The sequence below is a fragment of the Manis pentadactyla genome, chromosome 1, assembly GCF_030020395.1.
Source record: "Manis pentadactyla isolate mManPen7 chromosome 1, mManPen7.hap1, whole genome shotgun sequence".
Classification (NCBI taxonomy): domain Eukaryota; kingdom Metazoa; phylum Chordata; class Mammalia; order Pholidota; family Manidae; genus Manis; species Manis pentadactyla.
Window position 1 is genome coordinate 206,074,611 of NC_080019.1, and position 21,046 is coordinate 206,095,656.

At 37.6% G+C, this 21,046-nt stretch overlaps 1 protein-coding gene across 4 annotated transcripts in view; it reads right to left on the reverse strand.

Moving 5' to 3' along the window:
* FANCD2 (FA complementation group D2) overlaps positions 1–21,002 on the reverse strand; it is a 71,982-nt gene extending 50,980 nt beyond the window's left edge. For 3 of the 4 annotated variants that reach the window (XM_057506731.1, XM_036923473.2, XM_057506740.1), the window contains exons 1-14: positions 20,866–21,002; positions 19,187–19,279; positions 17,885–18,025; positions 10,663–10,730; positions 10,396–10,499; positions 9,951–10,011; positions 8,979–9,031; positions 6,753–6,831; positions 5,746–5,885; positions 4,495–4,582; positions 3,863–3,967; positions 3,221–3,321; positions 2,746–2,854; positions 2,473–2,508 (exon numbers count right to left, since the gene is read on the reverse strand). In XM_057506731.1, the coding sequence (XP_057362714.1) occupies positions 2,473–2,508; positions 2,746–2,854; positions 3,221–3,321; positions 3,863–3,967; positions 4,495–4,582; positions 5,746–5,885; positions 6,753–6,831; positions 8,979–9,031; positions 9,951–10,011; positions 10,396–10,499; positions 10,663–10,730; positions 17,885–18,025; positions 19,187–19,250 (1,149 nt within the window). In that variant the 5' untranslated portion in view covers positions 19,251–19,279; positions 20,866–21,002. The remainder of the gene's footprint in view (positions 1–2,472; positions 2,509–2,745; positions 2,855–3,220; positions 3,322–3,862; positions 3,968–4,494; positions 4,583–5,745; positions 5,886–6,752; positions 6,832–8,978; positions 9,032–9,950; positions 10,012–10,395; positions 10,500–10,662; positions 10,731–17,884; positions 18,026–19,186; positions 19,280–20,865) is intronic. The other variant, XM_036923474.2, reaches the window with a different exon arrangement.
* Between the last annotated feature and the right edge of the window lie 44 nt (positions 21,003–21,046).

The window sequence follows — 21,046 nt, forward strand, 5'->3', positions numbered from 1 at the left end:
ACCCAAGCATATATGGTCAATTAATATACAATAAAGGAGCCATGGATATACAACAGGGGAATGACAGCCTCTTCAACAACTGGTGTTGGCAAAACTGGAAAGCTACATGCAAGAGAATGAAACTGGATTATTGTCTAACCCCATACACAAAAGTAAACTCAAAATGGATCAAAGACCTGAATGTAAGTCATGAAACTATAAAATTCTGACAAGAAAACATAGGCAAAAATCTCTTGATTATAAACATGAGCAACTTTTTCCTGAACGTATCCTCCTCAGGCAAGGGAAAAATAAAAATTGAACACATGGGACTACATCAAGGTAAAAAGCTTCTGTACAGAAAAGGACACCATCAACAGAACAAAAAGACATCCTACAGAATGGGAGAATATATTTGTAAATGGCATATTCGACAAGGGGTTAACGTCCAAAATATATAAAGAACTCACATGCCTCAACACTCAAAAAGCAAATAACCCGATTAAAAAATGGGCGGAGGATATGAAGAGATACTTCTCCAAAGAAATTCAGAAGGCCAACAGGCATATGAAAAGATACTCCACACCACTAAATACTAGGGAAATGCAAATTAAAACCACAATGAGTATCACCTCACACCAGTTAGCATGGCCAACATTGAAAAGACTAGGAACAAATGCTGGTAAGAATGCGGAGAAAGGGGAACCCTCCTATACTGCTGGTGGGAATGTAAACTAGTTCAACCACTGTGGAAAGCAGTATGGAGGTGCCTCAAAAACTAAAAATAGAAATACCATTTGGCCCAGGAATCCCACTCCTTGGAATTTACCCAAAGAAAACAGCTTCTCAGATTAAAAAAGACATATGCACCCCTATGTGTATTGCAGCACTATTTACAATATAGCCAAGATATGGAAGCACCCTAAGTGTCCATCAGTAGATGAATGGATAAAGAATATGTGGTGGATATAAAAAATGGAATACTACTCAGCCGTAAGAAACAAATCCTACCATTTGCAACAACATGGATGGAGCTAGAGGACATTATGCTCAGTGAAATAAGCCAGGCAGAGAAAGACAAATACCAAATGATTTCCCTCACTTGTGGAGTATAACAACAAAGCAAAAGTGAAGGAATAAAATAGCAGGCAACTCACAGACTCCAAGGGACCAGGGGTTACCAAAGGGGAGGGGTGGAGGAGGGCAGGTGGGGAAGGAGGAAGAAGGGGATTGTGGGGTATTATGATTAGTGCACATGGTGTGTGTGGGGTCACGGGGAAGACAGTGTAACACAGATAAGACAAATAGGGAATCTGTGGCATCTTACTACACTGATGGACAATGACTGCGATGGAGTATGGGGGGGACTTGATAATAAGGGTGAATGTAATAACCACATTGTTTTTCTTGTGACCCCTTCATAAGAGTGTGTATCAATGAAACCTTAATAAAAAAAAATAAGTATGCAGATAGCCACTGGTTAGGCAAAAAGAAAAGCTGCAGTAGGTCATTTTGCCTCCCCACACACAAATGATCATTCAGTTTTTTATTATTTTATTCAGTATCATAAAAGCTTTCAAAAGAAATCACCCAATTTTGGATAATCCAACTAACAAAAACCCCACAAAACAAAAGATTCCAACTAATGAAAAATCCTTAAAGGGAACTAATCAGTAGATAAAAAAATCACACAACTTCTTGACAGAAGAAAAAACTTCCAGAATTAAGATAGGTCTGCTGTAATGCAAGTGATCTGCATTTGGAAGGTTGGATTGCAATTCAGGGAGGCTGAAAAAAAACAAGGCACAGTGGTAACAGTGAACATGCCTTTATTCAGGGCATAGAAGCAGCAGCAGAAAGTTTTCAGGGCATAGTGCTGCAGAACAAAGCCAGCATGGGCCAGCGAACATGTTTACTGCCATGCGCAGTACAGCAAGCAGAACAACAGAACACTGGGTCATGCCTATCCGGGCATCCTATATGATGGAGCCTCACACACACCATTTTCTTGTCCACTTTCCCATAATTGCTTACCATCATCTTGACAGTGGATGGATTATATGATTCATTCTAGTCAGGTCTAACTAGGCCTAAAGTAAAACATGGAATGTCATTATCTTCACACTTCCACTTGAGAGGAAAAGCAATCAGACACAGGGACCTGACCCAAGACCCAGCTGACTCCAGTCTTCACCACCTCACTGGTGGGGACTTGGGGTTTTTTTTTATTGCAGTTTGCTGTGCTTGTTTGGAATGTTCATATGTTCCCTTACAGCTTTCTTAGGCTTATTTTATTGCCAGAAAAAATGAAAAGAGGAGGCCATCTGGCAAGTCACACCCTCAGATTGTCTTCCCTAGACAGCTAATGTTTATTAGAGCAGCTACAGAAGGCACAAAAAGGATGACTAGAGGAAGTGAGAGAAGAAAGGAAACTAGCCAATATCTCTAACTTTAAGTCTACAATACTTAAAATTCACAGTACATGAACATTACCTTGTGTTCAGACACCAAGGAAGTGTTTTCAATTGCCTGAAAAAACAAGAGTCACAAAAACATTACAACATGTAAGTGGGGCACTTTTTGCCTCATTCAGCATGCCTATTCTCTTATTTGTGAATTAATCTGCCCATCTGGCTAACCAAGATCTACCATTTCTACTTGATCAACTTTCAAGACTTTTATTTCAACCTACCTTTACTTATGCGACTATCACTGATTGCCACCTTTTTCTCCTTAAATGTTCTAAGTCCCAAAGATCTTACTCACCTTAAGCCAAGCTTCCGCAATGATTTTCTCGTATCTAACAGCTGACTTTATTACACCAAAGACGAGAGTAACACAGTCTTGGCCGCCATTTTCCTGATTTCCTGAAGAACTACGAGTAGCAGAGGGGAGAAAAAATTATTGTTCCACTTCCTGGAGGGAAACCTGTAAGATCCAGGTTCCTGTTTACTAGCCATGTGCCTTGGAACAAGTCACAACTTCATGTGTAAACTGTCTAATTAACTTGTATTGCAGTCTTTCTTGGACTGAACTGAATAGCTAAAAGAATACACACACATGTGCACACACACACACACACGTTAGATATGATTTGAAAACTATATAGTATTACATGAGTGTAATACTAATACCATTATTTGTAGTGGCAAGAATTAAGATCTACTGTCCTGGCTTCAGGATCAGAAAACTTTCCTTGCCCATGTAAGGAAAAGGGTGGCAACTGCCAATGAGCTTATACCTTGTTTGTCCTTTATATTTCAACTTGCTTTGGAAATGGTTAAACTGTGATGGCAAAATAAAATGCTGCACATCCAACTTTCCCCGAAGTGCAGAAATCACCTGCGGATAATAAATACTAGCTATGAAAAAATATACTGCTCATTACTGGTGGATAGGCAAATATATTAGAAAATATACTGCTCATTACTGGTGGATAGGCAAAGCCCACTCTCTCAACAGGCGAACCATTAACAGTCTTCTGAAAGACTGAGGATGAACTGTTAAAATGTTAGACAAGGAATTCTGAAAAAGACAGTTATAAATATAGTATGTCATGCCCTTAAAAATTCCAGAATTCCTTTCATGTATTACACTGAAAGAGCAAATATAACCTGTAGCAGCTTACACAGAGCAATAAACCTTGCTAGTTGCTCCATTCTCTCTCCTACATACTACCTGGATTAAACAGCATTATCAATTAGTTTGGGGACAGAGAAGAGCAATTGGAACCTACTAATTTAAATAATTTATCTTTGTATATCTCATTTGGGTTGGTCTTTTTTTGATTGCTGAGTTTCATTTCACAAGGGCGGCACTGTCACTCACTGTACTCTCAAGGGTCTAGCACCCTATTGGTGTTTGTTGGGAAATAATAGGGTACCTCAAGTGCATCCGTGGCTGTAATGGAATGAAGAATGAACTTGATCATCACAGGTAAATCACCCAAAGTGACAGATGACAGCTTATCCATCACCAACTGGCGGACCTAAACATAAGAAACACAAAAGCCTTAAATATTTTCATGTTAATACCTCAATGTAATACTCACTTGTTAGGTAAAATTAGAAAAATCACTCCTCTCACTCAGTTTTCTTGTAATTTAGGAAGAAAAACATCTCATTTTATTTTTTTTCCAAATTTCAAGTTTTCAGCTTGAAAGTTTTCTTTCAAAAATCGGTGATAAATGTAAAAGTGGCATTATTTTACATTTTGGAGCCTGATATTCCACTGGTTAGGGGAAGGCATAAAAAATTGTTATTCCTATGGGGAGAATCTCTAAGTATTCAGGCAATAAGGAAGACTTTGCCTAAAACATACTGCTTAAAAACAGCAGCAAATCTATCATGGTATAATATATGAAATTCATCAAAAAGAAAAAAAGAGATCAAATGTCATTCAATATTGTTTCAAAGTGAATTTTCATCGCATGCAATTGCTCTAACGCAATGACTGACATTGCCTTAGATGAGGTGAGAAAGCTGGCTCTGTTTCTGGAAAAGCAGTCTTTCCTACCTTAGAGAGGAACTTTGGGTCAAGCTGGAGGCTGGAAAGGGCATCCAGGATCGGGACAGTAAGTAAAGTATTCTCAGTTAGAAGGTCACTGGAAACAGTGGAAAAAGAAAAGTTGCATAACTTTTAACAGAGCTGGGCAGATAATGACCTGGGAAAACCACTCAGAGTATGGGAAGAAAGGATACACTTAGTTCTCTTTAAATATGTTTAAAGTATGTTTCATTAAAATTTGTTTTGATTAAAAATATATGCTTATTATAATAGGGTATTTTAATTTTATAAAAGGGTACATCATAAAAAAATTCAAACAACAAACAGTAGAAACAGGAAGCCCTCCCTCAGCATCCCCACTACCCAGAGGTAACCAAAATGGAGTTTGGTACATACCCTTTCTGAGAAAAGGAAAAAGAAAACCTACAATTACAATAAAGTGTATTAACTATGACAGATGCATGTGCAGGGTGCTATAGGAGTACAGAGTAGAGGACAGTGAAGGATTCTACGAGAAGGCTATTCAAAAGGATAAGCTAGAATTAAGCAGGCAAAGTGGATGCTATAATGCTAGCTCCAGAGGGAGCATAATCCTGCCCAAAAGCACAAAGGCAAAAAAAATACTGCACATTTTTGGAGGTAGCTTTGCAGAAAACTACAGAAAAGGAAGTATTACAAACTAAAAAAATTTAAACTACTTCTAGGATAAGAAGTCTCACTAAAACAGAAACACTTTTATGCAAGAATGTTGTTCTCCCCTTCTTAACTTCTGCCCCAATTACTATTTTTCATGTAAATGTCAGTAAGCAAGGGGTCTCAGCAATGGGTCTGATGCAGTGATGTGCATGAGAATGAATCATTTAGGGACCAAAGAATGTAGAAGCTCAATAGCCTCCAAAAATGATTTAGACGTAAATCATGACTGAGGAACCCTTGGGAGGAGGAAATGCTAGCAAAACAAAGGGATCAGTTTAAGTAGTCACAGACCAAAAGTATGTATATTTTTATATTGTATTTATGTTATCTGTATAGGTTTATATGTCATATATATATATACATATAAGCCACATTTCATATTCACAACAGGCGTACCATTTTAAGAAAAGTAGATGGGTCTTCTCACATATATACTCATTATTCGAAAAAACAAATCTCCTATCTTACTCATATATAAAAAGGAACACATTACTACTACTCATTCCATACTTACAAAAATGTAAAATGCCATCGGCTTAGGATGGCAATAGGGTGCTCACCCACCTGAGTTCTTTCCCCACATCAGCATGCTGGGAATCCCCTACAATCTCAGGTAGGCTTGTAACAAAGTCATGCTGAAGGTACAGTGGAGCAATACTGATCAGCTGCATGATCTTGGTGGTGAGATCCTGCAGTGGAGGACACTATAAGAATTATAGCACATTACCCAGAAAAGGGAAAGACTTCCTAGTGTGAAATACAGAGATGGAATTATTTCGTGCATAATATGATAACATACACATTCAAACTCAAAGCCTAAATTCAGAGGTAAATAACCCAGAAATTTTCACATGGGATGGTATATAGAAAAAAAGTACAGTGAATGGTGTATTACCTAATAAGTCTGAAACATACTTTAATCTTCACAACTCTATGAAATTTGTGTGACAACTCCCATTTTAAAATGTGGGGATATGTGTTGCTCAAGTCTATACAATTTATAAGTGGCAGACCCAAATTTCAGCCCAGATGAGACTCCGAACATCATGTTTTTTCAAATAAAGATTTTCCCTTGGAATATCCAATAAAAATTTGTATAATGATTTAAAGAACTCTGAAAAGAAATAAGCCTTCAAACTAGGCTTAAACCATTCAATTTTACCAAGGCGTTTAATGACAAATCATATAGTTGCAAAAACTTATGGAAACTTCCTGCAATATGTAGTCAAATTAAGGCATTTGCTGTTAAGTAGGATGGCTTGGGATCTTGTCACTTTTAAGAAGTAAAACATAGTAACCTCTCTACTCTGAAAAACTAATTTATTTCCAAATATTTATTTAATAAATTGTATCTAGTTATAATTAGAAAAACTTTTTTGTGAGGAAACGTAAAGGGTTAAAATACCCATGATTCTCAAAATATGGAAGCTGAAAAAAAGGAATGGATAGATAGGAAAGTGTGCATTTTCTGTTTAGAAAGGGAAAAAAAAAACTCTGTGAACTCCAAGTTTGATTAAGTATGAAAAACACACTTTCTAAATCCAAGAGATAGAAAAATTCCTAAAGCCCACCTTGCCATCCACAACTCTGTCAAGCCACTTGAGCTGACTGACGATGAGTCGAGGCATGCTGGTTCCATCACTGTTCACTCTGATACATTACAGGGAGAAGACAAGAAACTTTAGCCTTTCTAACTATACATAGGCAAGCATTAATACTGTACAAAACACTTCAGTCATTCAGTTAACATTTACTGAACACATATTATGCATTGCACATTGCTGTAGCCACATAGGTGATACAAGAAAAGCATGACATATACTTGTACTTGCTGAGAAAGATGTCGGGAAGAAGACACACCAAACTGTAAACAGAGGCTATATCCAGGGAAGGTTTAGAGAGAGGGCAAGAAAGGTTTGGAGTATCTCTTAATAATAATGTAAACAATTAAAAAACAAAGGCAATAAACATTAACAAATTGAATACAATGAGTATTTTTAAAAAGTAAAAAAACGAAGTATACCAATGCAGTAAGTACTGAAAAAGGCAGCCATACACTGCTTTGGAAACAAAAAAGATTAAATTAGAATACATTAGTGAAAGCACTGAAAACCATTTCTGGATGAAGAAATGTTGACTCAAAATGACAGTCTTCACCTTCCCTTCAGCCTCCTATATCTCAAGTTTCAGACCAACTCCAGTTCCTTTTCTTGACAGAATCTTGGTCTCTGTTTACTAGTCAAATTTAACTACTGAAAAAGACTTAGCCAGGACATAAAGCATCTTTGAGAAATTCAAGCAAAACATGAATTTTTAAAGATAAATCTTCAAGTTTACTATTATTATATATAAGACCCTGAAAAAACACCTATTAAAAAGGAAGAAATAAAAGTGACCTATAACTCCATCATCTATATATATCTATTAATATGCATATGCATCTACAGGTATGTCACATTCTTTTTAAATGCTGGGCTGAACTGTAAATGCCTATTTGAAACCTTTTTTCCCCCAATTAATTTGCAGTATGAAACAGTCCTTTATAATTTTTAACACATCCATATAATATTCCACTGTAGGGATATGCCTAATTTATTTAACCAATCTCAGACGTTTACAGGTTTTTGTTAACATCTCAGACATTTACAGGTTTTTGTTAAATAGTAACCTTATTCATTATTATCATCATTCAGTTATTACCTTAGGATAATTAAAAGGACATGCTTGCACATCAAAGGGTATGCAAAATCTAAGGTTTTGATACACATAACCTACTGCCCTTCAGAGTGACTGAACCTATTTATATGTATGAGCATATCTGTTTATTACACTCAACAAGGGAAATCCTGAGAATGGAAAAAATGTATTGTTTTAAATATGTCTTTGATTAATGAAATTGAGCATTAAAAAAATGTTTGATGCTCTTTTATTATTTCTTCATGAACTGTCTGTTCATGAGTTTTATCTACTTTTCTATTTGGCTGATGATTTTTTTCTTATTTTTTCAAGTAAATTTTTAAAAAAGGTAGCACACGTGAACTAAAATAGTCAAAAGGTAAAAAACAATATTCAAAGAATATCTGACTCTAGCTAATTAGCTACCTTTCTTGGAGACAACCACTATTACCATTTTATTGTGTATCCTTCTAGGAATATACAGTCTTATAAGTAGATGAAATTTTAAAGAAAGACACCCCAGTATAATTTTACTAGTCAATTAAGAATCTGGTGTTATATTTGCAACAACATGGATGGAGCTAGAGGGTTTTATGCTCAGTGAAGTAAGTCAGGCAGAGAAAGACAAATACCAAATGATTTCCCTCATTTGTGGAGTATAACAATGAAGCAAAATTGAAGGAACAAAATAGCAGCAGACTCACAGACTCCAAGAAGGGACTAGCAGTTTCCAAAGGGGAGAGGTGAGGGAGGGCGGGTGGGGAGGGAGGGAGAAGGGGATTGTGGGGTATCAAGATTAGTGCATATGGTGTGTGTGGGGTCACAGGGAAGACAGTGTAGCTCAGAGAAGACAAACAGGGACTCTGTGGCATCTTACTACACTGATGGACAGTGACTGCAATGGGGTTTGGGGGGGCCTCGATAATAAGGGTGACTGTAACAACCACATTGTTTTTTGTGAAACCTTCATGAGAGTGTGTATCAATAATACCTTAATAAAGAATCCAGTGTTATGATAAATACGATCTTCAGAGAAATGAATTGTGTTTCAGAGTAATCTTTTCAGAGAGAAACTTAAGTACAGCGGGGTACTTTGAGCATTCCAGAATAACTCCACTTACTTTTCAAAAAGAAATTCTGGCAACTTTTCAAATAAGGTTTTGATAATGGCAGGCTAAAAGAGAAGACAGAGAGAGTTAGGAAACAGTCTTGAAATACACAACAGAAATGTATAATTAGCCTTAGTTCTCTCCAACTCTTGGAGGCAAAACCGTGTTATAATTGAAATCCTTACTATAAGAATGTCCACATGAATGCTGTCTATATTCTGAATACAAGCTGTTAGAATACAAAGATATCAACAATTTGTCTCCTAAAAAACTGCAAAATGACTATCCAGGCAATATTAAAATAATCAGATAATCAAAATACTATTAAATATGATGACTGACCACTGTTAACCCATTAAACACAGACTTTTCAAGATTATCAAATAGTTTGCAAGAAAAGATGATTTTAAAGGAATAAGAGGGCTCTTAGATTCAGGATAATTAAATTATACTCAAGACTTCCAATGAAGAGGAAGGGATAAGAGTGTGGGAATATTAACAGTGGGAGAGGAGAGGAAGAATGTGGAGGATGGGGTGGGAGGGAGACTTTCCATCTTATAAACATGTTTATAAATTTGAGATGTTTAAAATGTGTCAATGTATTGCCTACTTAGTAAATTAAACTAAAGGAGGAAGAAAAAGGCAAAATCAAGCTAATAAAGAGCTAAATGTTAAGAACACAGATGTGAACGTGGTAGAAATATACAAGGTACCCAGAGCACAAAGGATGAAGCTTTATGAAACAGGAATTAGAGGCTGAGAGAATTAATGAGACTTCAAGATGTACTGGGCTGAATAGCTCACTCCAAAGATGCGGACAGTGCTCTTACCAGACACATTTCAGCAAAAGAGCTATGATAAACTGCTAAGAACCCAAACTCTCCCACTAAGCCAAACCCACCCTATGCTCCAGCCACTTACACTGGAGCATGTACCACCAATCACATCTGTTCAATGTTCACAGAAAAAGTGGCACAGTCTCACCTGTAGTATGTCAATCCCCAAAAGCAATTTAATGAGGCTTTTAGAGTAAGATGCACCAATGCTGTAAAAAAAAAAAAAGATACTTCTTTTCTATTTTGTTTTTCTTGTTTTAATGTTTTTATTATCATTTCTCCATAAAATTGGTCAAATAAATAATCTTTAAAGAGAAACTATCCTGTTAGGTAAGAAATACAGAACACAAGTAGAAGCTCTTAAGCCAGGAAAAAGTAGGAGTTAAAGTTCTATCAAAACAGGTGAGACACATTCTAGAAAACACTGTTTCTTAGTCTCATAACTGTAAATTTAATAATTTAAAGGTTAGGTTAGAACTCTGAGGAAAAGGAAGCTATAAATCAAAAGTGAAATTGCATTCTGCCCCTCCTTCCCCAAACCACTTAGTGTAACAGACTAAATTTCAACAGGGCTCCTCGCCTCTTCTCCACACCTGGCTCCCTCATCCTGCAGACGCTCACAAGACAAAAGGCAGTTCTGGAAACTGGCATGATCCTCAATGTAAGACTCCAGGCCACTAACAAATTCTTCTATTACCTTAATAACATAAAAAAAAAGGTAAGAGTAAGATTTTTAGCTTAACACTGCTGTGGGTTAGCTAAAAATCATTCTGGCCCATTCAACTTTGTATCAGTGTCTTTAAATTCCCAATCCAGAGCACTGCTGGCAACAGCAAAAGTATCAAGGAAAAAATACATACATTAGGATAAGAAGGATGTTTCTTCAGAGTCTGAAAGAGCTTCTTTTGGAAAATGATTTGATCCACAGCTACAAAGAAAGAAGAACAGTTGTTCACCAGAGTCTTTAATACTTCCTACCATAGTTTTACTTTCCTAGAGACCTAAGTTTTGTGTTTAATGAAACCAATAAAGATATACATTTTTTTAATTGAACTATCGTTGATGTACAATCCTATATTGGTTTCAAGTTAAGAACACAATGGTTCAACAATTACCCATATAACTAAATCCTCACCCTGACTAGTGCAGTTACTATCAGTCAACATAGGAAGATGTTACAGAATCACTGACTATATTCTGCATGGTGTGTTACCATTCCCGTGACCAACTTTAATTATGACTGAGAATTTTTGTGCCCCTTTATCCCTCTCACTCTCCCCAACCTTCTCCCCCAACCGCTCCCCCATGGGAACCACCAATCACTTCTCAATGTCTGTGAGTCTACTGTTACTTTATTCATTTTGTTTTGTTTTGTCAATAAAAATATTTTCAACCTAATATCAGAGTCAAACTTTCTAAATGCAGGAAAACAGACTTGGCTTTGATAGAAAATAGTTACTAAGTGTTCTAAAAATGGCATGCCATACCTTAGCAGGATGGAATAATCTATGCCCAAAATCAGGGCCTTAAATGGCTCTATAAATTTTCTTCTGGAATTATTCTGATACAAATTTAATTACACTGTCACTACTATTTTTTTTCTACTTTATACACAAACTATTCCTAATATATAACATTAAGAAAAAAGGATTAAGGAGATTGGCTTAAAGATGGCGGCATAAGAGGTGAGCCAGAAACAACCTCCCAAAACCACATATATTATGAAAATATAGCAAATACAACTAATCCTGAAAGAGCAACAGGAAAGAACGCAGCAACAGACTGCCTACATCTGGGGAAAAGAGTAGACCTCACAGAAAAAGATAAACTAGTAAGGCTGTGATCCGGCGGGACACAAGCCCTTCCCCCACCCCAGCTCACCAGCAGAAGGAAGAGAAACAGAGCAGGGAAGGAGTTGACGCCTAGGGCTGCTGAACACCCAGCCCTGGAGATCTGCTCTGGGAGCACGAACTCACATTACATGGTGCTCTGGAGATTAGTGGGGTTGGAAAGCTAAGACAGGAAGAATACTCAGATTGAAATTCCATCTCCATGTGGAGAACAGGCACCCACAACCGGCTGCTCTGGGACAAAAGAAAGGTGGGCAGTCTTAGAGACTTCCTAACAGTGAGAGAGCTGCTAACATGGCAAAGACTGTACAGCTTGCTGCTCAGGAGAAAGGACAGGTGGGCAAAATGATCTTGGAGCACTCAGTCCAGCAGGTTGGGAACTTTCAGGAGCTTCAGGCAGTCCATCCCAGTGGCTGGGAACACAACTCTGAGGCCCCCCAGCACTGTACATAACCTGACACTCCTTCCTCCCAGCTGACACCAGCTTGCAAACTGGCTGACCCCCACCATTGCACCAGGCCAAACAGAGGGAGGCCCTGCATATGGCACCTACAAGGACTTAGCATGGAGGCTCCTCCCTGCATGCTCAGACCACGGACCCTAGCAGTGGAGGCAGTCACTGAAGCTGGAAAGCAGGAAAGAGCTGTTTTCTCCCAGCAGGCACCAGCACTGCTCACCTGTGACCCCTGCCATTGCTCCAGGGCTGAGCAGCTCCAGAGAGTAAAGATTCTGGACATTAGAGGGGGCCACCTACAAATATGAAATGTCAAAGAAAACTGGTTCAGACCAAAATGCCACAAACACAAGAAAGAGGGCTAGGTGAAACTGCACTCAACAATCTTCCTGAAAGAAATTTCAAAACAAAAATCATAAACATGCTCATGGGGATACAGAAAAATATTCAAGACCTCACAGAGAAATTCAAGAAAGAGATAGAAACTTTGAAGAATATAGTATCCAAAAAGAAACATAAAATGGAGGGATTTAAAAGCAGATTAGATGAAGCAGAGGAGACAGTAAATGAAACAAAAATTAGAGAACAGGAATACAAAGAAGCTGAGGTACAGAGAGAAAAAAGGATCTCTAGGAATTAAAGAATATTGAGAGAACTGTGTGACCAATCAAGCGGAACAATATACGCATTATAGGGGTACCAGAAGAAGAAGGGAGAGAAAAAGGGATAGAAAGTGTCTTTGAGAAGGTAATTACTGAAAACTTCCCCAATCTGGGGAGGCGACAGTCTCTCAGGCCATGGAGGTGCACAGATCTCCCAACACAAGGGACCAAGGAAGGCAACACCAAGACATACAATAATGAAAATGGCAAAGATCAAGGATAAGGACAGACTATTAAAAGCAGTCAGAGAGGGAGAAAAGTTCACATACAAAGGAAAACCCATCAGGCTATCATCAGACTTCTCAGCAGAAACCTCACAGGCCAGAAGGGAGTGGCACGATATATTTAATGCAATGAAGCAGAAGGGCCTGGAACCAAGAATACTTTATTCGGCAAGATTATCATTTAAATTTGAAGGAGGGATTAAACAATTTCCAGATAAACAAAAGTTGAGAGAATTTACCTCCCACAACCATCTCTACAGTGTATTTTGGAGAGACTGTTATAGATGGAAGTGTTTCAAAAGCTAAAGAGATGTCAACAGAGAAAATAAAACCACAGTAAAGGAAACAGACCAAGTAATTACTAAGCAAATGCAAAATTAAATCAACTACCCCCAAAGTCAGCCAAGGGATACACAAAGAGTACAGAATATGATACCCAATACATAAACAATGGAGGAGGAAGAAAAAGAAGGAAATAAAAACCCTTTAGACTGTGTTTGAAGTAGCATACTAAGTTAACTTAGACTGTTAAATAGTAAAGAAGCTATTGGTGAACCTTTGGTAACCACGAATCTAAAGCCTGCAATGGAAATAAGCACACACCTATCAATAATCACCCTAAATGTAAATGGTCTGAATGCACCAATCATAAGACACAGAGTCACTGAATGGATTAAAAAAAAAAAAAGACCCATCTATACGCTGCCTACAAGAGACTCACTTCAAACCCAAAGACATATACAGACTAAAAGTGAAGGGATGGAAAAAGATATTTCATGCAACTAATAGGGAGAAAAAGGCAGGAGTTGTAATACTTGTATCAGACAAAATAGACTTCAAAACAAAGAAAGTAAGAAAAGACAAAGAAGGACATTACATAATGATAAAGGGGTCAGTCCAAGAAGATATAACCATTATAAATATCTATGCACCCAACATAGGAGCACCTACATATCTGAAACAAATACTATCACAATTAAAAGGAGAAATAGAATTCAATGCATTCATTTTAGACTTCAACACATCACTCACTCCAAAGGACAGATCAGTAAGTAAGGAGACAGACATAAAATAAGTAAGGAGACAGAGGCACTGAACAACACATCAGAACAGATGGACCTAACAGAAATCTACAGAACACTCCACCCAAAAGAAGCAGGATACACATTCTCAAGTGCACATGGAACATTTTCAAGAACAGATGATATACTGGGCGACAAGAAGAGCCTCAGTAAATTCAGAAGGATTGAAATTGTACCAACCAGCTTCTCAGACCACAAAGGTATAAAACTTGAAATAAATTACACAAAGAAAACAAAAAAGCCCACAAACACATGGAGACTTAACAACATGAATCCTAAATAATCAATGGATCAATAACCAAATAAAAACAGAGATCAAGCAATATATGGAGAAGAATGAAAACAATAACTCACCACCACAAAATCTGTGGAATGCAGTGAAGGAAGTGCTAAGGGGGAAGTGTACAGGCTTACGTCAGGAAAGAAGATCAATCCTGTATGAACAGCCTAAACTAACAATTACTGAAACTAGAACAAGAAGAACAAATGAGGACCAAAGTCAGTAGAAGGAAGGACATAATAAAGATCAGAGCAGAAATAAATAAAATTGAAAAGAGTAAAACAACAGAAAAAAATCAATGAAAGCAGGAGCTGGTTCTTCAGGAAAATTAGCAAAATAGATAAGCCCCTAGCCAGATTTATCAAGAAAACATTTAGTGAAGACCTAATACACATCCTCCTTAAAGTTTTCCAAAAAGTAGAAAGGAGGGAATACTTCCAAACTCATTCTATGAAGCCAACATCGCTCTAATACCAAAACCAGGCAAAGACACCACAAAAAAAAAGAAAATTACAGACCAATATTCCTGACGAACATAAATACAAAAATCCTCAACAAAGTATTAGCAAAACAAATTCAAAAATATATCAAAAAGATCATCTATCTTGATCCAAGTATGATTTATTCCAGGGATGCAAGGATGGTACAATATTCGAAAATCAATTAACATCATCCAGCACATCAACAAAAAGGACAAAAACCACATGATCATTTCCACAGATGCTGAAAAAGCATTCGACAAAATTCAACATCCATTCATGATAAAAACTCCCAACAAAATGGGTATAGAGGGCAAGTACCTCAACATAATAAAGGCCATATATGACAAACTCACAGCCAACATTATACTTAACAGTGACAAGCTGAAAGGTTTTCCTTTAAGATCAGGAACAAGATAAGGACGCTCATGCTCACTCTCCTTACTTTCATTCAACATAGTACTGGAAGTCCTAGCCACGGCAATCAGACAACACAAAGAAATAAAAGGCATCCAGATTGGCAAGGACAAAGTTAAACTGTCACTGTTCACAGATGACATAATATTGTACATAAAAAAACCCTAAAGAATCCACACCAAAACTACTAGAATATCTGAATTCAGCCAAGTTGCAGGATACAAAATCAACACACAGAAATCTGTTGCATTCCTATATACTAACAATGAACTAGCACAAAGAGAAATCAGGAAAACAATTCCATTCACGATTACATCAAAAAGAATAAAATACCTAGGAATAAACCTAACCAAGGAGGTGAAAAACCTATACCCTGAAAACTATAAGACACTCATCAAAGAAATTAAAGAAACCAATAAATGGAAATACATCCTGTGTTCATGGGTAACAAGAATTATATTGTCAAAATGACCATCCTGCCTAAAGCAATCTACAGATTCAATGCAATCCCTATCAAAATACCAATGACATTATTCAACCAACTGGAACAAATAGCTCTAAAATTCATACGAAACCACAAAAGACCCCAAATAGCCAAAGTAATCCTGAGAAGGAAGAATAAAACTGGGGGATTATGCTCCCCAACTTCAAGTTCTACTACAAAGCCACAGTAATCAAGGTAATTTGGTACTGGTAGAAGAACAGGCCCAAAGATCAATGGAACAGAATAGAAAGCCAAGATATAAATCCAAGCATATATGGTCAATTAATATAAGATAAAGGAGCCATGGATATACAATGGGGAAATGACAGCCTCTTCAACAACTAGTGTTGGCAAAACTGGACAGCTACATGTAAGAGAATGAATCTGGATTATTGCCTAACTCCATACACAAAAGTAAACGAAAATGGATGAAAGACCTAAGTGGAAGTCATAAAACCATAAAACTCTTAAAAGAAAACATAGGCAAAAATCCCTTGAATATAAACATGAGTAACTTTTTCCTGAACACATCTCCTCAGGCAAGGGAAACAAAACAAAAATGAACAAATGCGACTAAATCAAGCTAAAAAGCTTCTGTACAGCAAAGGGCACCATCAATAGAACAAAAAGGTGTCCTACAGTATGGGAGAATATATTCATAAATGACATATCCGACAAGGGGTTAACATCCAAAAAAATATAAAGAACTCACATGCCTCAACACCCAAAAAGCAAATAACCCTATTAAAAAATGGGCAGAGGATCTGAACAGACACTTTTCCAAAAAAGAAATTCAGATAGCCAACAGGCACATGAAAAGATGCTCCATATCACTAATTATCAGGGAAATGCAAATTAAAACCACAATGAGATATCACCTCACACCAGTTAGAACGGCCAACATAAAAAATTAGGAACGACAAATGCTGGAGAGGATGCGGAGAAAGGGGAGCCCTCCTACACTGTTGATGGGAATGTAAATTGGTTCGACCATTGTGGAAAGCAGTATGGAGGTTCCATAAAAAACTAAAAATAGAGATACCCTTTGACCCAGGTGTTTCACCCCTAGGAATTTACTCAAAGAATAAAAGTTCTCAGATTCAAAAAGCTATATGCACTGCTATGTTTATATTTTCACTATTTACAATAGCCAAGAAATGGAAGCAACCTAAGTGTCCATCAGCAGATAAATGGATAAAGTCTATGTGGTACATATACACAATGGAATATTATTCAGCCATAAGAAGAAAACAAATCCTACCACTTGAAACAACATGGATGGAGCTAGAGGTTAGTATGCCCAGTGAAATAAGCCAGATGGAGAAAGACAAGTACCAAATGACTCATTCATTTGTGGAGTGTAACAAAGCAAAACTGAAGGAACAAAACAGCAGCAGACTCACAGAACCCAAGAATGGACTAGCGATTACTACACGGAAATGGGTGGGGGAGGATAGGTGTGAAGGGAGGGAGAAGGGGATTAAAGGGTATTGTGATAAGCACAAATAATGTAGGGAGGTCATGGGGAAGACAGTATAGCACAGAGAAGACAAGTAGTGAGTCTATAGCATCTTACTATGCTGATGGACAGTGAGTGTAATGGGGTATGTGGTGGGGACTTCATAATAGGGGGGAATGTAGTAACCACAATGTTTTTCATGTGAAACCTTCATAAGAGTGTATATCAATGATACCTTAATTTTTAAAAAAAGGATTAGAAGTACTTTACTTAATACACATTAATCAGGGCTAAAGACTTAATATTCTCCAAAAAGCAATTTCAATTTCACCCATCTCAAGATGGATGGTGCTTCCATTTGTTTGTTTTTTAATTTTTTATTTCCTCCTTCCCTCCTCTCACTCCTTTTTTAGCTTCATTTATTAATTTTTTAATTGAGGTATATATAATAAAATGCACAAATCTTAGTGTACAGCTCAATAGATTTTGACATGTGTATACACTCATGTAACAATCACCCATATCAAGGTATCAAACATTCCAGTTTTTTTTCACCTTTGTCAATTTCATCCAACCCCTCATTCCTTTGGTGGTCCCATTTCTGATCTTCCCTGCCTATATTTAGAAAAATCCATGATTGAGTTCTAAGCCTTTCACTATGCGCAGAGAAAAGATTTAAATTAAAATTTACCTAGCTGATTTTGACTCTCTCCTCTTTTAAGAATCAATCCTGATGTTTTAAGAAGCTTTACAAAGACACTATCGTTTTCTTCAACTTCATTATAAACATTAGTTTTCTTTGTCTTTTTGGAAAGTGGTTGCTTCCCAGCTTCTGAAAATAGACAAATTTTCAAAAATGTGACATATAGTAAGCAAAGATTAAAATGTAAACCCTAGAATAATAATCCTAAGAGGAAAAGTTTATGGGTTCCTGAAGAATTAATTATACTGGAGCTGATGCTGTAATGAAATTTCACTCCAACAGTGGTCAGTAATAAAGCCTTCCAAACAAAACAATCAACGAATACAATGATCTTTACCTATTAAGTTTTCATTTGAATTTGCCACTTCTAGTAAGAATAACTATGGAAATATTGTCCACCCAAATTCTAAAGCAGTCAGGGTCTCTCAAGCTATAAACCATTGCATTGGAATCACTAAGAGGATTATTTAAAGCATATTCTTGGGTCGCATCCTAGAGCTACTGAATCAAAGTCTCAGGAATGGGGCTTGGGAGTCCAAATTTTTAACAAGCTCTCCAGGTAATAATCCTAATGCACATCAACGTTTGAGAACCAATGATCTGAATATAGGGTTAGAAAGGAGGCAGGTTCTCCTGCATCATATCTTTGAGTGTGAAGCCCAGATTGGTTTCATCCAAAGGCTTTCAACCCATGAGATAAAAACATAATAAACAAACAAAAATAAACTAGTACTTGAAGTTAAGTTTGATTATCTACTCTTCTCCCTTACTGATGTAACAAGTCAGAATTGCCTTAATAGGGTAGATGTGAAATAATAATAATAATAATTGAAAGAGTAGAAACTCATAGGGCCTTTGTCAACCACATTCTCATGTGGACAGAGTCTGCACAGTTTGTCAGGGTATGTTTGCTTTAATGCAATGCTTTTCTTTTATACATCACTATCATAGCATTTATCTGAATCATAATTTTTTTAGGGGAAGAAAGGGGACCATAAGCTCTCTTAAAGGATAGGTACTATGTTGTATCTTTGTGTCCCACCACCTAGATGACATACAGTAGATAAGCTCTACAATACTAAGTCCTCTTACGGATAAGAAGCTCAGAGACTGTGGGCATACCCAAAGTCATATATGAAACTAGAGACAGAAACTCAGTCCCAAATCTCCTACTGGTAGATGCTGTATGTTCTAACCATTAAGCTCTGCTATCTCCCAGAACTTTCTATCTCTTTAAGTGCCTCACACATTTGCTACAGGTAATAAAGCAACAAATGACTGGATACTTACTTGAGGTATCTTCTGTGAGGCTCTCTTTATCCTCAGATTTTGACCGTTTTCTTTTGGAAACCATTCTGACCAAAGTCTTCTGCAGTGAAATTACTTAGTAGAGCAAAGTCAGACAGCAGACATTACTTTCTTAGGAGATACATAAATTCTGAGATGTTAAAGCTATAGCTCAAAGAAAAGTAGCCAAAACCAAAGAGGCTCTAGACCTTATACGAATGCTACCTAATTCAAGTGCTGAGAGAATTTCAACTCCTCTACATGGTCCATATTCCCTTGCTTTCAAGATTTGTTTACCTTGTTGCCTCTTTAGCCAGAACACTTGCCTCTTGCCAAAGCATAATACCTACACTTCACTTTCTGACATTTAAGATTCTTTATCCAGGCCTCATCTACCTCTCATTTAACTCTTTAATACAATACTTTATGTTAAGGACTGTGCTAGGTGTTGGGGTTACAACTGTGAACCACACATGGCCCCTAACCTCAGGGAGTTTACAGTACAGTAATGAGTGGTCTTAATGTAGTTACTTAAAGAGGCATAAGCACTATAAAAGAAAAGTACAGGGTGCTATGAGAACTTACAGGAAATTTAGTCTAGTTGGGAGTGGGGGTGATGAAAAAAAGCAGGGACAATGTCCCAGGGATAATCTCTTTGAGGAAATTATTTTTAAGCAGAGACCTGAGAGCTGAAGTAGGAGTTAGCCAGTATAAGAGGTATGAGAAGAGTAGTCCAGGCAGAGAAAAATCTTAACACTGAAACAAGAAGCATTTTATGGGTAGACATCAGATTGCAAAAGTAGGGGAGGGCCTGAACCACAGAGGTTTGTAGCCTATCTTATAAACCAGAACCTCCCTAGTATCAGTGCTTTTGCACAAGGTGTTGTTTTCATCCACAATGCTCTTATCTGCCTAGAAACTACTACTCATTCTTAAAGACCCAAATATCATCTTCCTTGAAAAATGTTCCTCCTGTCACCAAGGGAGTTTGTATTGCAGCTCCCCTACTCCATACAGTATGTGTAATAGCTCTTACTACCTCATACTAGACTCTGGGGGTCCTTGAGAGCAGAAACCCCATCTCCTTTATCATCTCGGTATCCCAAGTGCCCTGCACAATATCTGGCATAAAATGTTTAAGAATATTGGCTTAAGGAGAATGGCTGGCAGGAAGGTAAATTTTGATAGCTAACAAGAACTATTTTCAGTGCTTTACGCTTAGTACATAATTTCTTAATACTTCATTATTGTTATTAAACTAAAAAAATTTTTGAGTTAGGTGCCATTATTCTCATTATTCAGTGGCAGAGCTGAGATTCGAACTCGGGCAATTTGCCTCCAAAATCTGAAGTATACCACTTATAGTTATTCTTAATTATAATAATTACTTCCAGTAATAGTTAACATTTACTGTGTGTCAGGCACCATGCTTAGCATTTTCATTATCCGTTTACTGGTTAAATACTTACAACCATTATCGGCCACTTTGCAGACGGAAAAGCTAAGGCAAGTCAGGGCCCTCTGACTTCAGAACACTCGCCTAACGTGTGCTATATCGTCTCGCTTCCAGGGAACCCATAAAGACCGGTAGATGGGGCGGGCCGCCCTGACCAGGCCATCCGGGAAGGGATTGGGGGTAAAAGCCCTTCGTATTTCGTCATTTTAACAACGCAGGGAAGTACCTGGAGGGGATTATTCCACGACAGGACAGATGTGGAGGCCGAGTTTCGAGGCGCTGAGCCCCGTGAGAAAGGCCGGGCTCGGCCGGAGGCTAGAAACCAGGCCACAGGGATGCCGGGCCTAGAGAGACCGCAAGCGCTGCTCCACACAACCGCCGAGAAGCCCTCGCCGCCCCTAGTTTTC